This window comes from Pungitius pungitius, chromosome 5 (assembly GCF_949316345.1).
Source record: "Pungitius pungitius chromosome 5, fPunPun2.1, whole genome shotgun sequence".
Lineage (NCBI taxonomy): Eukaryota > Metazoa > Chordata > Actinopteri > Perciformes > Gasterosteidae > Pungitius > Pungitius pungitius.
In genome coordinates this window covers 9,134,424-9,151,640 of record NC_084904.1, presented here as the reverse complement: position 1 = coordinate 9,151,640, position 17,217 = coordinate 9,134,424, and the positions used below count along the sequence as shown (strand labels likewise).

The 17,217-nt window shown below is 39.4% G+C and overlaps 1 protein-coding gene across 3 annotated transcripts; it reads right to left on the bottom strand.

Moving 5' to 3' along the window:
• Positions 1–61: 61 nt before the first annotated feature.
• On the bottom strand, positions 62–15,432 carry LOC119224798 (nuclear receptor subfamily 5 group A member 2). 3 transcript variants are annotated; one of them, XM_037482159.2, is made up of 8 exons: positions 15,191–15,432; positions 13,214–13,332; positions 12,787–12,928; positions 11,590–12,230; positions 5,527–5,646; positions 5,014–5,161; positions 2,178–2,444; positions 62–1,024 (listed from the first exon to the last, which is right to left on the bottom strand). In XM_037482159.2, exons 1-7 carry the CDS (start codon positions 15,210–15,212, stop codon positions 2,191–2,193), a joined length of 1,446 nt encoding a protein of 481 aa, XP_037338056.1. In that variant the 5' UTR covers positions 15,213–15,432; the 3' UTR covers positions 62–1,024; positions 2,178–2,190. The 3 variants fall into 3 exon arrangements, with proteins under 3 accessions (XP_037338056.1, XP_062418296.1, XP_037338057.1); XM_062562312.1 differs by lacking the exon at positions 62–1,024 and having other exon boundaries at positions 1,305–2,444; XM_037482160.2 differs by lacking the exon at positions 62–1,024 and having other exon boundaries at positions 1,305–2,444; positions 11,590–12,218.
• Between the last annotated feature and the right edge of the window lie 1,785 nt (positions 15,433–17,217).

Genomic DNA, 17,217 nt, shown 5'->3' with positions numbered 1-17,217 from the left:
ACTGAATTTAATGTTTTAGAATGTAACTGATGTTGTTTGTGTACGTGTAATAAGTCCAACAAGGCTAACAACAGCCACACTATGACTGAGGTGATGAAACCTGATGATCGTGGTCTCATATGTGCACTGATTCATGTTGTGAAATATTAGCAGACACACAAGTGGAGCTTTACTTCACTGAAATTTATTGGTTTGATGCTATTACAATAAAATATATTGAAAGAAAAAAAGTGTTGGTCACTTTCTCTTTTAAGAGAGAAAAACTTCAGTTTAAGACGAGACTGTCAACTCACAGGAAACTAAAAAGTTAACAAATAGCAAAAACAAAGGCAATATCAAGTGAATCAGTTCCACAACAGTAGCAATTTGACCTTGACATAAAGCGAAGAACTTTTTGCGTTGAAATATATCTTCATCTTGCATGAGATAGTCACTTCACAACATAAATATACTGTACAGTGAACACACACAGCTATCTCAACTGGAAACCCAAGGTGTGTGTGTGCAGACAGTTAAGGCAGACGGAGTGATTGTCTACAATACCTTGAAAAGGATGAACCAGGAATGATTTTAAATTGCCACAGTGAGAAAGTTGAGCTGCACAACATTACACACACTGCTTTGACCGTGTTTTAGTTTTTCAATTGGATGCTCTGTTCTAACATTGCTGAGAGTCATGTGCTTTAACATAGGATGTGTCACTTTACAAGCATCTGGGAGTTCAACTGTTCAACATAGTAAGGGCCAGAGATGAATCACTGACTGCTACAAACACAGTACAGAGGTTTATAACACCGTTTGTGGCCGATTGGCCCAATGTGTGATTCACTTATCTTCTTAAAAATATATAAAATATACAGGAATATGTCAGAAATTCCCATCAGTGGAGAGTGACAAAATTACATTTTCATATACAACTATTCTGCACCAAATGTCATTGACTAAGTTTTTTCAATGGGTTCTGAGACGGTGGCACAGGTAGGGCTGGAAAGTCATGAAGTAATGGCACGTTGATGGTTTTGGTCTTGTCGTGGTTTTGATGACATAAGAACAAAAAAAGCATTGACATTATTTACAGAATGCATAAGTTTGGAAAGTCATCTTCATTATGGGTAGCCTACTAAAACCAATCCCTAAAGCAGCTTCAGTCGGAAACATTCATCTCAGCACACACTGAGATCCTACTGTACAGTGGGTTGAAAGGTGACACTAAAGACCTTTCCTTTTTTTGAGGCATCAACCCTTAAACAAATCAAATTTTACAAATACATTTTTGAACCAAAGGTTGCTTGATGCACCCCCCCCCCCCCCCCCCTCCGCTGGCTACCTTTTTTTTTCATTTTTTCATTCCATTTTACACTTTTCATTGTTTGTTTCCATCTTTCAAATCTCACCTTTTCTCTCTTTTGTTTCTCTTTCTTGGCACGATGAGCAACTAAACAAGGTGATTTTCTTAATATGTCTGGCTTCTATATATCAATATATTAACAAATCTAAATAGATTAAAATTAAAATATATTCAACCCTTTCATATGGTTTGGAATTAGGAGCAGTGCTGGTCTACTCCAACGAGAACACATTGTGTTGTGTTGGGCCATCTTCATCTAAAAAAACAATGATAATCTATGAACAGTGTTGGTTAAACTAGCGAGTATCACATATACAGATGTGTGCACACAAATAGTCCTGTTTTGTGTGAAAATGTGACATGAGCAAACCCAGCACTAGATGTACAAATGACTTCTAAAGTGGTGTTTGAAGCAGTTTTACAGTTCATGGGTGGATGGTTCAGTAAGGATCAGATTGCAGCTATGGACAAGATACCTCAACAGTATTTTTGTGACTTCGTCCTCTGATTCTAAATGATTGCTTGGCAGCGCTGTGGGACGTAGAAAATATTTTGTGATGTTGGATTCAAAGAGGACATAAGGTGACTCTACAGTCAGATCCAATTTTAGATTTATGAAAACAAGGTACAAAATCCAGTTTATAAAGGTCACATTAATGTAGCCCTGCAGGATAGGAAAGCATTAACATTCAAAATGTAACTACCTTGAGTACAGATGGAGATTTATAATTCCAAACTCTAAAAAACATTTTCTCCTCTTCTAATTTGAACATTTCTATCGTCCCACACCCAGTTTCACCATGAGAAACAACACATGACGGGGTGCCACCTGTGTGTATCCCTCACACGCAAGCTCGCTTGGCGTGCAGCATCTCAATGAGCAGGTTGTTGCAGGGCACCTCTCCGCTCAGATGCATGTAGCACAGGTAGTCCTCTGCCTGCGTGCTGAGCGAGCGAAGCTCCGGCAGCCGCACAACCAGCTGGCTGAACTTCTCCTGGAACTGAGGGTAGGTGGACAGAGTGTACTCCAGCAGAGCCCCGTTCACCTGCTCCTGGACGCCCTCCACAAATGCCTGGTCCTCGAGCAGCTTTACATCTGCACACACACACACACACACACACACACACACACACACACACACACACACACACACACACACACACACACACACACACACATGGCCATTACTCACTGAGGGTTATCTGCATCTGCTGATATTTGGTCCAACACATTCTCACCCCCAAGACGTTAAATACTGGCGCTTCAGTTGCCCAAGGCTTGGAGATAGGACGATTTACGCACCTGTCAGATTTAGACATGTCATAGCCGTTGTGTAAAAGGTTTTGTAGTGTAGTTCTTTGTTTCGACCAACCAAAAGTGCTTGGTTGGAAAAGAGTGTGGTTTAGTTTAAAAACAAGCAGGTGATCTATCCACAAAAGACCTCTTCCTTTACGCCCATGGCTTCATCACACTGGGTTTGCCCCTCCCTGTTGCTCCTCCCTTTGCCGCAAAGGTAACATCTGAAAGTTAGCCAGCTATACACTTCCATTTAACAGGGTAACACACAGGTTTTTAGGCTTAAAGATTCACTCAGAATGTTGCTTTTGAGAATATGCCTTTTACATGTCACATATTTGCAGTATTTGTGATATAAGACAGTAGAGTTAAAACAGTTCTAATAGTTCATATGAACCAGTCATTTATGCTAGCTTCTTTATGGTGCATCTATACGTTATGAATGAGATAAGGCAAGTTTATGGCTGAGCGTGGGTGGCTGTGTGTATGCGTGTGTTTGTGTGGGACAATAGCAATGCCCTCCATTCAGTATCAGCTGAGCCCATCTTGAAGAATCTATACACACAGTAATTAAATGTTTTGATTCAATGTTCTGAATCATCTTTTCAAACGGCTTAAGGGCAATTAAATTACCCCCGACAAACCTGACTCTGAAGATGAGGGGGAGTGAGAGCAAAGAAGCCGCAGGCAAAGACAGCAAATGTTCTCCGTCTATGACAAGTGCTCTCCTCATACAAAAGCTCTTTGTTCCCCGCCTGCCAGCGCTAAGCAGCAAACACTTGTGAGAATCTGGGCAAGCCACATCTATGCTCTCACCATCTGCACAAGTCACTACCTGAATGTCGGTCCTACCATCCAATGATGGACCATCCATTACGCCTCTTTTGAATGCCATTAGTGGACAATTTGAGGAGGACGTCTTTGTCAATGTTGGCTTTTGTCAACCCTAGAAATTTAATTAAATCAATTTATTGGAGGGGAACAGGCCCCTTTGGAAAATACTTGTAACCTTACAGATAAATAGGTATTGCAGATAATCTGTGATTGTGACATTTTTTTTCATTCGAATGTCAGTGTTGCTATTCAGATTCCGCCAAAGTACAGAATCTGCATGACCCCGGAGCCCAAGCAAGCGTTTTCATCATCAAACGCCACCATTCTTCTGAAAACACACAATCTACAAGCTACACACTCTGGTCTACACTAATGAACACATTCATTTTTAGATAGGTCAATAAAATATCAATTACTTTTACTAATGCTAATGTTTGGAGCTAGATGCTAAGGCTGTGCTTTCCTGTTGGAGCTCTTTTACCCCGAGAAAACCTTTTGGGCCTCATGAATCAACATTCTCTCAAAATCCGTTTTTTTGCTGTAATGTTCTGCTGAGAGAAAAGTCTTTCCAAATGCATGTTCTTATCAACCCAAATCAGATTTGACCAGATAGATTCCCTTTTCGTCTTTATTAGCTTATAGCACGTACACCCCCAGAACACTATATACAGGCGGTGTTGGACTAAATGCAAATACTCTGGCACATCACAAGATGAAAGATGTGACATAAACACATGCTGTACGAAGAGTTTCAACAGCATGTGCACTGAAGTGCTGTTAAATTTACTTAAAATGGAATTATTACAATAACTCTCTAATGAATAACAATCTCAATTGTATTATGTCACGTTAAGGTTTTTTTTCCTCCTTGTGTTGTCAGACCTTGTGTCCCTGCAGTGGTCCTGCCGTACACCTGTTCTGCTACTTGCAATTACTTGTATCATTTCTGTTAGAGGAATTGAATGTATTGTACATCTTTTACATTGTTGATTCTGTACACATGACATCCATTGCAGTCTGTCCATCCCGGGAGAGGGATCCTCCTCTGACCTTCTCCCTAAGGTTTCTTCCCTTTTTTTCCTCATATTTTGGGGAGTTTTTCTTTTTTTGAGGGTTTCGGGACAGAGGATGTTGCATGTGTACAGACTGTAAAGCCCTCTGAGGCAAATTTGTAATTTGCGATTTTGGGCTATACAAAATAAAATGAATTGAATTGTTGTACTTTTCATTTTCTATTTTGTTTATCGTTAAGAGTTCTCTTGACTACTCATATTTTTCTGTAAGATGAGAGCAAAAGTAAATAAATGATCAATGCAACCCATAAATCAACCAACAAACAATAACAAATTGTGGATGTGAACAGAAATACGTTCTGACAAACCTGATATTAGCTGAAGACACTATCTCTTCTCAAAATACAAATGACAGTCACTGACTATAATTTGGTATTGCTTACTTAATCAAACTCCCCTTGTCCAGGAACACCATCATCACATGCATCACAGCGATGGACACAAATATGAAGCTGACTCACTGGGATTGAACAGGAGGAGGAATTTTAGACAAGCGATCTCTCTGCGATCCAACTGCAGCGCCCGCAGCCTCGCCGCCAGCTCCTGCCCCCTCTGGACCAGGCTGGACAGAGTCGCCTCAGCTTGGGACAGGATGAACGAGAGCTCCACCTGAAAACACACACTCACTTATTTTCTGTATTTTCAGACAAACTCAATGTAATGTATGTAGCCCAAAATCAAAAATCATGTGAAATGGTTACAATGAGACAATTATTCAATGAGTTGTAATGTTTGATTACATTTTGCTAATGACCTAATGAACCTATTTAGGACAACAGGTTACAACTTGAGGTTGATCAGAAAGAAAGGTTGGCACTGTATGTGTTTGAAAACCATGGGATACGATGAATGGGTTGCTTTCACGAATATGTTTAATATCAGCGTCTCACCAATGAAGCGTTGAGCGCATTCTGATTGAAGTGTGTGCAAATGAATGAAGCCGATTGTGGGAAGTTGTGTGAGGGAGTTGTTACCTCCTGGCCGGTCACCAGCAGGAAACTGTCTTCCTGTCCATGCTGCACTTGTCTGAAGATGTGATCCAGGACCAGAAGTTCAGACCAGCAGTTATGGAGCAGCTTCATTTGATCTCCCACCTTCAGGAAGCAGACACACAGAGAGAGATGAAAAAGACATAAAGCAAGTCAGAGGCCCGCTCGCTCGGTTCCTACATGTGTATTCTGAAGCTATTTTACTTCTTTTATTTACCAAACAAACATCCTGATCAATATCAATTTTAAACTGAAATAACTGTCTCCCACAGCATCTGTGTGCATGTTGTATAGGAATGAAAATAAATGTCCTCTTTTCAAAGTATTTTTCAATTGTATTTTCTATCATTTTGTATTGTTATGGATCAGAGAAAAAAATCGCGCATGAATTCCTGTTAAGTGAAAACTCACTCGTCAATAAAAATTGATTCTGATTTTAATTGAATTCAACAATGCAATCAATTCTACTGGCATGCTATTAAAACGGAGCGAAAATGTCAACAAAATATGTGACAAAAACCGATCAAGTGAAAAATGGGGAGCCCATAAAAAGGTGTGTTGGGAGTTTGTGTTATTGCTGAGCCTCATGTTGAAGAGCATCGGTGAGACCTCGTCAACCTGCTCACCCAATCCTGGCCACCCAACACTGCACCCCCCCCGGCACATCTGCTATGCTCTGGGGGATGGGCGTGTTTTTAGATTGAGCCCCACCTCGCTGCGATATTGTCTGCAAACTGAAGGACACGGCAGTCAGCAATTTTGCAGCCACAGCTGCTAATAGCCCAGACGCACATTTGTCTGACACCAAGATGACAGAATTACTGTCCTGATGAATTAAACTATATATCAGTTGCTCAGGGTTGGGTCCAATCTGGTTGACCACATCTGGGCTGGATCAAGAGGCTAGGGGGGTCTGGGTGTACAGTGATAGGAAGGGGTTAAGGAAGCAAAAGGTCTCTGTGACCTCCTGTGCTTCCTCTTCAAGAGCAGTCGGACATTCTGCTGCTGCCCAAAAAATCTCTGGAAAAACTGCCCATGTTAAATTGTAGAACTGGGTTGGATTAATGTTTCATCTTATTTTCATGTCAAGTGTCACATTATGCCAGTTTGAACCATTTTCGAACTTGTAGCCAGGAAGTCAAAATCTTGTGACTGTAAATAAAGTGTCCATCATATTTGTGTCAAGACTTGGGACTCAACAGGTCAGTGACCATGGACCAGGAAAACCACGTTCTACAAACCTCGGATTCCTTCACTCAGTTTTATATATTTGATGTAATTTAGTGCAAAGCAACTGAAAAGGAAATGGAGCAATGATTTAATGAAGGAATACGTTACACAGTTTGATGAGCATACCAAGCACTAAGGGCAGGTGGGAGTGATGCTGGACAGGTCCAATCTACTGTGGACTTTCACACATGATACCACAGTTTGTGTCCCCTGAGAAATAATGAGTGTAAGTCAATGTCTGTTGGGCAACTTTACATTTGTTTGCGTAATAAAGTCTGCAAAGGGTAATTGTGGTTTACTTACAGTAATAATGTTCTTTTTTTAAAACAAATTGTCTTTATTTCTAACCAAAACCCAAATTTGTTTCCGTAAAATGTATCCTCAATAATTTCACAACATTGCATGTGGCAATGTGATTTTCTAGAATAAGAGTTTATAAAACCTATTTTGGGTTTCAGAAACATTGAACTTATCTGCTGCCTGCATGGATGAAGCATGGAACCGTTTTTCTGCTGACTTGGTTAAGGAGGAGCGACGAGGGGAACGTGTGATTAAAGCAGAGTAAACTCCTGAACACTGTTCCACCATCCTTCTTTTGTCATTTAAATCTTTATACTGACCAATGAACTAGCAGTATTTTGTGCAACTTTGTATCTTAACAATAGCCTCATTTAGGATTTTTGGGAAACCCAGTTGAGGTTTAAGCCTGTTACTCCTATGACATGTTGCTCCTCTTACTGACAGTTTCAGTCCACTAGCTTCCACAGATGGCTCACAGTCGCCATTTTGAGTTACGCAGGCAGATGTTGTTGAAGGCTTTTGATGAATACAATATCTGGCATACAGATATGTTATGTTACGATATATATATATATATATATATATATATATATATATATATATATAATGTTAGAACCCTGTCTGTGAAAAGGCCAGGACAAAAGTAGATGTAGAGCTGGATGTAGGAAAGAAGCCAGCTTCAGAGGAGTCCTTGGAATCCTTGGAATCAGCGTGGTCAATATCAACTATTGTCATCTTCCGGGGTTATCCGTGTGGTTTGCAGAGGTGTGGTCAGTGCTCGGCCTCAGCCAACCAGTGGCATCAGATATAGCTGAAAGGTACTGAATCCATAAAACAGCCTTCAGCCAATCCACGGTTTAACTTGACTACGTACTTCATATTCATATGTCAATGTGTAAAACTGACTCAGCGACAGGTTTTATGTAACCAAACAAATGAAGACATTCCATATTGCATTCAATGTGTCGTGCATAGTGCCTTCAGAAGTTGAACACGTGGGATGTTCATTGTGTGGACTTCCTCAATAACATCTTCTGTGTTCAACAGGTGAGTGCAAGGTCAAATCAAAGACTCGACAAAGACACGGGGGACTGCAGGAATCAGTCGCCTCCCTTCTGCTCCCAACTTAGCAACAATGTAGACGAGAGGAGAGCACTGAAGAGCGCACATTTCCCCGTTATCGGCTGTGTGGAATGTAATTATCCTGCCCAGCTCTTTCTGCGCGAGGCTTTCTCGGCCAAATATGCACAGCTTTGTTCTCACTGTGTGCGTACCTAAGAACTGTCACCACGAGGCTCCGGGGAACAGAAAGAAGTCGCACATTGTTGTGGGAACAAGAACCGTCAAATTACAAAAAGCAAATGTGCATATTCAGCAATATATTCTTCTTGTGATTTGATATTAGGGATTTTTGTTACTTATGTGAATTACTTTTATACATGTAAAGATCACTTCATTTGAAATAAAAGAGATAGACCTTGACTTTTGTTACTTCGTTTAAAAGTTGTTTTATATTTTCTGGCATCTGAGAATGATGCTTTTCCAAAACAAAAACACCACTTGATGGTTTTGCTTAAGCCATTTGGAACAATTCCTGTGAAATCATACATGGAACAGTTATTTTGTTGGCTCGCTGAACAATTTGACAGATTATGTTTTGTTCCTAACCAGCTCTCACTAGAAATGGAACACATTTATGCTCATTTTTTTTGCACATAGTAATCAACTCATTTAGCGTGTTAAAATCACAGTTATAAGACTTAATATGAATTATCTTTCATGACGTGATGAAACATGTTGCATGACATTATAATTGACTAACCCCGTATTTAAATTTGTAAAATGTAAATGTTGTGTATGTAATGCCTTTTAATAGTAATTATAATATATTAGTTTAAAAAAAAGATTATACGATTCATAGTATGCAAAGGAATAACTGTGACAAGCAATTGTTAAAGTGCTTTGTGTTATGATTTTGCTATGAATCCTTATGAGTATTTATGAATCATTATTCAGTTATTATAAGCAGATTAAAATACATGAGTAGCATGTTTATAATAGATTATGGACAGCATGATGAAGCTTTTAAATGCACATTCTGACTGAACATAATTACCATTACACAACATCCATTTTTGCAATGCAACACGTGCTTGCCGCAACTCAGTAGTGAGCATAATTTTGAGTCAGGCAGAGCTGTATAAAATAACTATGTATTTTTTTCACATTGGAGGGTATCTCAAGTGAAAACAAGTAAGGTTCTTTTGAAAGAGAATTTAAAGGCAAATGGGAACCAGTGTCATCTAGCAAATTGGACTTAAAGAATCTAGATATTTTGTTGAGAATTCAAAGAAATGCAATATTAAAATGAATGTTGATGTAACTTTTGAATGATAATAATAGATTAGCCCCATGCGTGCGTCTGCATCAGTAGAAAGATACCTTGTTGTTGTTAGTTTAAGAAGATACATCACATCTTCTAAGCATCACAAAGGGCTCTTTTGTTTATGAGACAAGGAACAGTAACAACGACACAGGCAGAAACTAAGAATTCTATCACCACACCATACTTGTTTGGAAATGTTGCAAAATCTGTTTCATTCAGCAGATGATTACCACAGGGAACCAAAAGGCCATGATGAGTTGTGTGAATGAGCATTAAAGACTGGTGTGACAGACAATAGAGGCCTGCCGTGGTTGGGTTTAGGAAGGGACTGTCGCTCCATGTGAGCGGAGGAGACTTGGGTTTCACACGGACCGGTTCCACGGCGAGCGGACAGACCAAACAGACCAAACAGACCAAACGCTTGCATGCTGCAGGAATTGGAAACATTGCCGACTGATGTGTGCACCTCTGTGGATCCAGCTCTGGTCGTTATGGAGTCCAGCTACATGGAGGAGCAAGGCGTACAAATGTGGTTGTAAACGCATCTATCACTTGGTAGAAGACCACTTATTGGTCACATGGTTTTGAAGCTGGAGAGAAGCAGATCTGACTGTACTTGAGTAACTAAACACAGGTTGCATCTCAGCGAGTTGTTGCTATGTAAACTGCTTGATCATTTAGTTTCTGTGTCAGCACACTACGGGACGACTGCTCTGATTGGTCGGAATCCCTTATTCTCCGAGCAAAAGGCATTTTCAGCCTTACCGTTCAGCATTGAACCGTCTAAATCATCTAATACTCACTACTCATTCAAGATCATCGATTAGTGGTATTTGTATTAGTTGCCATGAATAGATCTAAGGGAAGAAAAACACATATCTTTTTTGTACATTCATTTCAATTTTATGTGTCCATTATTATTCATACAGCATTTTCTTTGTTTTATATTATGCAGAATAATACATTTTTAAAAATGGTTAAATTGTGTATAATGATCTCATGGTGAATGCTAGTTTCAAGTGTTCATAATACAGAGCTTAAAGAAGGGGATGCTTTAGGGCGGAACAAACAGTGATTCACAGGTCAAATCCACGGCTCTGGGAGTGGTCTGTGTATTCATTTTGCAACTTTAACCCTATCATTTGCCTTTAAATGTCTTAGTTCTGCCCTTTTCTGGTCATTTTGTTCTACTGTGTCTATGGTTTTGCCAAACATCCAACCTGACTGATCACCACATTGTTTGCTCTTGTCTGACCAACTAAACAACCTTGGTGAATACTTGCATTCATGTAACTGTACGGGCTGGTGTGATACAGAACCCTGTGTCTGCAAACAGGAATGACCTTTAATTCTTGTATTTAAACTCTCAGTTATTTTATCATTCATTACTTTTTATGCAGCATTGCATGTCTGTTGGCTCTATTTTCTGACATGTGGAATGACTCGCGATGATATGTATATGTTTGTTAGTTTATTTAGCTATCCTGGCTCACGTTGGTAATGTTTGGGGAATTATCCAAATTAATTATGGTAAGATAATTTGAGGTATCACGTGATTGTAGGAATTTCTACAATAAAGGCTGACTTGAATGTTTGTGTTCTCTACATGTTTCATATGAGATGTTATTCAAAGGCGTATTATTATTATTAGCTTATGTTTTCATTTTATTATGTTGTTGACAACTACAGCACCTCTGTCCATCTTGGACAACCAGCCCTCCTCTGTAGCTAACGCTAACTTTTCTTCCTTTTTATCCCCCCTTTCTTACTTTCAGGTTGTAAGGCCATTTCAGAAGTGGGGCCACACAAAAAAAAAAATTTGTTTAATTAAATTTTTGATAGTTGAGGGAAAAAGTGAGAGGAAATAAAGTAAAAGAAAACAAAGCCAACTTGTTACCCTCGATCTTCTCATTAAAGGATCAGTATCATAGAGCAGCTCTAACTCTCTTTTGTCACACAAGCCTTCAAATTCAAACTTTTGAATCACACAAAAATGTTTTTTGAACGTTTAAATATTTAAGATGTGCTCTAGTTTGGGATGTGCGTAGATCCTTCTAAAAAGGGAGTTTAAAAAAAAGAGGCAATCCGTGCTTTTGTGAGCATGAGGGTATGAAACATGACTGGGGACTCACCCTGAGCTCCTTGAAGAAGATGCAGCTCCGAGCCCACTCCACTATGGAGAATAGAGTCTGGTCTGCCATGCGACACATGAGGCTGAAGGTGCTGGGCTTGTCCAGCCGGCCCCTGGCGCTCTGCTCCTGCTGCAGATGAGCCACGATCTTATTCTGCACCACTAGCTCATCCGGATCGCACCGCAACAGCTCTACCACCAGCGGCGGCAGGCTGGGCGGCTGTGGCGAGGCCGAGGGGTACATGTCTGGGTAGGGGTATCCGCTCAGGGACTCAGGGGAGCTGGTGTAGTCGGGACATTCGGCTTTTATCGCCCTGCCGGGGAAGGATGTGTACTGGTACTGAGAGGAGAGGGGCACGTGGGACTGCATGACCATGCCCAGGGATGGGCTTCCGTAGAGGTTGGCCTCGTAATCTGTAGGGGTGACGGAGCTCGGGGTGGAGGGAAGCAGACTTTTGGAGATGGTGGGCAGGCTGAATCCGTAGTCAGTGTGAAGAGGAGAGGCCGGTTGAGGAGCAGCGCTCTCCAGCTTGAACCCGTTGGATCGTATCAAAGCCTTCTTCTGCTGCTTCAAGGCCCTGTCTCTCTTGTACATGGGGCCAAATTTATTCCTTCCCCCACGCATGCGGTCTGCGCGCACCGCTGTCACACAAGAGACAAGAGGTGAAAAACAGATTTACAGATGAAACACCGATTGGTGGATTCCCTGCGCTGCAAAGGACAGAGCGAAGCCCTAACTTGTGTTCTACCAGCATCCCCAACTATTCCTGCACGGCCAGTAACAGACATGTTAGTAATTTATACTTCCCTTTTTAGGGCTGAGAAGAATCTCCAGAGCCTCCTTCTCGTATAGTCTAAATAGAGCTTTTGATTTGAAACAGGGGAGTCTCTGGGGTTTTATCAGTAAGTCAAGAATGTGTCCTTTTTTCTGCTACGGAAGCAGGTGCTTTCCTGCATTGCTGTCTCAGAATGAATCCCATTGCATGTGTATAGGAAACATGAGAGCAAACCCCTCATTGTTCTTATAGTTAGCATTAAAATAGACATAGGAAACGTGTGACAATGGTGAAAATATAAAATATCTCTCAAATCCAATGTTTTCTCCCAAATAAATAGAGTGATCATTATTGTTTGTTATTATTATCATTCTCATGATCTTTATTGTTGTTGTTGTGTCATTGAATCAAGTGAACTGTACCTTCTAGCCGCATCCCCACATTGAGGCACTTCTGGAAGCGACAGAAGGGACATCTCTTCCTCTGGGTTTTGTCTATTTTACACTCCTGGTTCTCTGCACACGTGTACCTCTTATTGTTCTGCACTGTCCTTTTGAAGAAGCCCTGCAGGACAGAGACACGTTGTATAAGCAGGATGACGGATGGATTCAACATTTTAGGATGCATCTTGCTCCCTAAAGATAAATTGATTCAGGGAAACCGCTTGTTCCAATAGCTGCAGAGAAAAATGACACGTAAAGAACCAAGGGTATTACATGAAGTGGGTAGTTGTAAATAATATTTGAATGACCGTGAAACATTGAAATAAACGATCGGGAGGTTATTGGATGATTTATGACACGCTTTAAACACAGGTTGGGTGCGTGTGCTCCTTCATGCACGTGTTACCTTGCAGCTCTCGCAGGTGAGCAGACCGTAGTGGTATCCGGACACTTTGTCCCCGCACACAGGACACAGCTCTTCCAGGTCTTCGTCATATGTGTACTCCATAACTTTCAAAGTCACACCTGGTACACACACCCACGCAGACGCAGACACAAACACACACGCGAGCGCGCGTACATCAGCCAAAAAGCAACGCGGCACACTATAAGACAAACACACGGGGCATAAATGCAGGATATTTTTCAGGGGATTTATTGAGAATGTAGTGGACATTTGAATGCTTGACACGATGTACTTCTGTGATAAAATGACATAACAATCATTTCCGTCCTTTGTTTCTTGCTCTTTAAATTTAAATTACATTTTTCAGTTATGTCGCTTCATTTTAATGCAGTTGAAAACGTGATTTTCAGTGATTTGGAGTTGCTGTTTTTCACACTTAATGCAATTAATCGGACGCAAATGAATGAAATGAGAACATTAGTTTCGTTAACATAACTTTCACTTTCTCTTTCAAATTCCTATCATGAAAAAATTAATGTATTTCGTATTTTTATTTGATGGATTCATAATCATTATTCAATACATCACATAAGTTAACAATGCTGATACATAATCCAAAATATATACATTTCAATTTCACAAAGAAAAATGTTTTGGAAAATAAGGCCTCACATTCGTTCCCCCACGTTATATCATAAATCATCTAAAAGTGTAACTATTTTAATATAAATTATAATGATATAAAAGTGTGTTAATAAATGTTAATAAAGCCATATCCAATTTGTCATCATAGCCCACAAACAAATACACGTATTTATGGGCCCGCATAACAATTAAAACATGACATGTCATTTTTTAGAAAAATAATAAAACCAGCATTGGGCTGATAGCTACAAGCTTTTAACTTTGTGACCATTCGTTTCTGTCGGTTTGAACCCGCTGCATGTTTCCGATAAAAACGGAATATTCCGCAATTAAACTATTTTCCAAAGTCAAATAAATAAATAAGATAAAACGAGCCTCATCATATTTGTAGCGGAACTCTTCACTCTCACTAAACCGTAGGGAAATAGTATTAATATATTATAAATAATATTATTAGTATTTAGTATTAGTAATAGTATTCTAATATTATTAGTATAAATATCTCGTTGCTCGATGGATCTGTCTCCTGCACCATGCACGGCCATCACAAAACAAACCTAATCTCAATTATTATTGTTTTCATTATTAATACTACTAATTCGATTTTAACCACTCTTTATAGTATTACAAATATATTTGTATAAAACTGGTAGTATTTTTACTATTATGAGTAGTATTATGATTATTATATTTATTAACTTATAATAGTACAGGTAGTATAGTAATATTTATATGATTAGTATATATGACATTATCTCATGTCATTTTATTATTTTATTTTATTCACATAACTAGTATGACTATAGTAGAAGAACTTTTCATATTATTTGTAATATTATCATTATCATGAGTATTATAATAATAATACGCGTTTTCACATTCTGAAACGATTGAACAATTGACTCATCGCTACATCATAACGAGATATTATCTTTAGTCATTAGCCAGACAATCATGATATACTTTTATACTGTGTTTATATTTCATTTTGAATGAATTTGAATTTGAGTTCGTATCAGTTGCATTTCACAACTGATCGAGTACATTTAAAAACATTCGTTTTCATCTGCTTTATAAAGTGCATTTTTGTTCTAAATGAGTAGCCACCGTGTGAGTCATTTTGTGCTCCATGCTGGAATATAACAAACGAGCACTATTATTCATCTCAATAAAGAATGAAAGGGTTCCAGCGGATCTAGTGGCGCAGTGGCAGGCTATTGAGAGTGCATTTCCTCGTGTAGGCCCACCGGAATTCACACGCATTAAAATGGTTTCTTGACTCGGACAAAAAGTCTCGGATGCAGAACACAGAGCACGAGGAACATCACTTACCGTGAGCCTTGTCTCCCAACATTTAAACCACTGGCAGCAGCCAGTCAGCGCGGATTGTGCGATGGTTGGGACCTGGATGGAGGTGTTGCTGCAGCCGTGAATGGGCTGCTGAGAAGAAGCGGTGAAAAAGGAGCAGCAGATATCCGGATGCTCGGTGCATGCAACGCAGCTGCTTTAAGAGCCAGTAGCACCGGTAGTGCGAGAGTGATGATGACCATCGAAGGTCTCAGGTTGAAAACTCCTTCAGTCCACTCGCTCTTTACTGCGCCTGCTTTATCACAGAAGTTACACAGCCGTAATACCATTGGTGGGCGTGGAGGCACGTGACTGATGCTCGCTCAAGTGCAAATGCCTAGACAGGAGCACGCACACACACATGAACAACACATTTGCTTTAATTCTTAATTTAAAAGAAAAAAAAGCAGCCGTAAAAAGCCGTAAATTTGCTGCTGCAGAGGAGATTTTCATAGACTTACTTAAATGACTTTGAATTTGAGATGACTTTAGATGAATTTAGATGTTAATGTTATGGGGATTCCTTACATACTGCATTTAGCATGCGAATGCATCCAGATTAAACATATACATTCAACAATAGACCTAAAATATTTGATTATAATGATTGCATGCAACATCCTGTGTCCTGAAAGCCTCACATCGGCACAGGAAAATCTCCCACAAAAAAGAAAAACCCTTCAACAGGGAGAAAAAAGAATGAGGGGCTGTTTAGGACTGAACTACTGAGACAGCTACTACTAATGTGTTTGTTAGATATGTGCACGCATATATATAACACATGACACATACTCATCTGAAACACTTACTCACACATATGAGAAATATACGCACGGCTGTGTCATATACACATACATATGAAATGATTACATGCATACAAGTTAAACATTTATACAGATCTATCTGATGCACATATGAAAATGTTGTATATGTATTGCTGAACTTTCATGACTAAATCTCTTGTATCTGATTACAAAGATGTAACAAGTTTAGGTACATATGAAAGTGTTTCACATATATGTGTATACATTTTTCAAATGTGTATGTATACGTTTTTCAGTTATATGTAAGTATGCTTTTACATAAGCTCACTAGTGAATGTAAGAGCATCTCACTAGTGTGTATGAATAAAATCTCACTAGTGAATGTAAGAGCATCTCACTAGTGTGTATGAATGAAATCTCACTAGTGAATGTAACAGCATCTCACTAGTGTGTATGAATAAAATCTCACTAGTGAATGTAACAGCATCTCACTAGTGTGTATGAATGAAATCTCACTAGTGAATGTAACAGCATCTCACTAGTGTGTATGAATGAAATCTCACTAGTGAATGTAAGAGCATCTCACTAGTGTTTATGAATGAAATCTCACTAGTGAATGTAAGAGCATCTCACTAGTGTGTATGAATGAAATCTCACTAGTGAATGTAAGAGCATCTCACTAGTGTGTATGAATGAAATCTCACTAGTGAATGTAAGAGCATCTCACTAGTGTGTATGAATGAAATCTCACTAGTGAATGTAAGAGCATCTCACTAGTGTGTATGAATGAAATCTCACTAGTGAATGTAACAGCATCTCACTAGTGTGTATGAATGAAATCTCACTAGTGAATGTAACAGCATCTCACTAGTGTGTATGAATGAAATCTCACTAGTGAATGTAACAGCATCTCACTAGTGTGTATGAATGAAATCTCACTAGTGAATGTAAGAGCATCTCACTAGTGTGTATGAATGAAATCTCACTAGTGAATGTAAGAGCATCTCACTAGTGTGTATGAATGAAATCTCACTAGTGAATGTAAGAGCATCTCACTAGTGTGTATGAATGAAATCTCACTAGTGAATGTAACAGCATCTCACTAGTGTGTATGAATGAAATCTCACTAGCATACGGAAGGTATCTCAGTTACATTGGAAGGCTGAAGCACAGAGGAAATATTTTGAATAGAGAAAAGTGTTAATAACAGAGTTTTAATCTGCCACCACCATAAGATGTAACCACCAT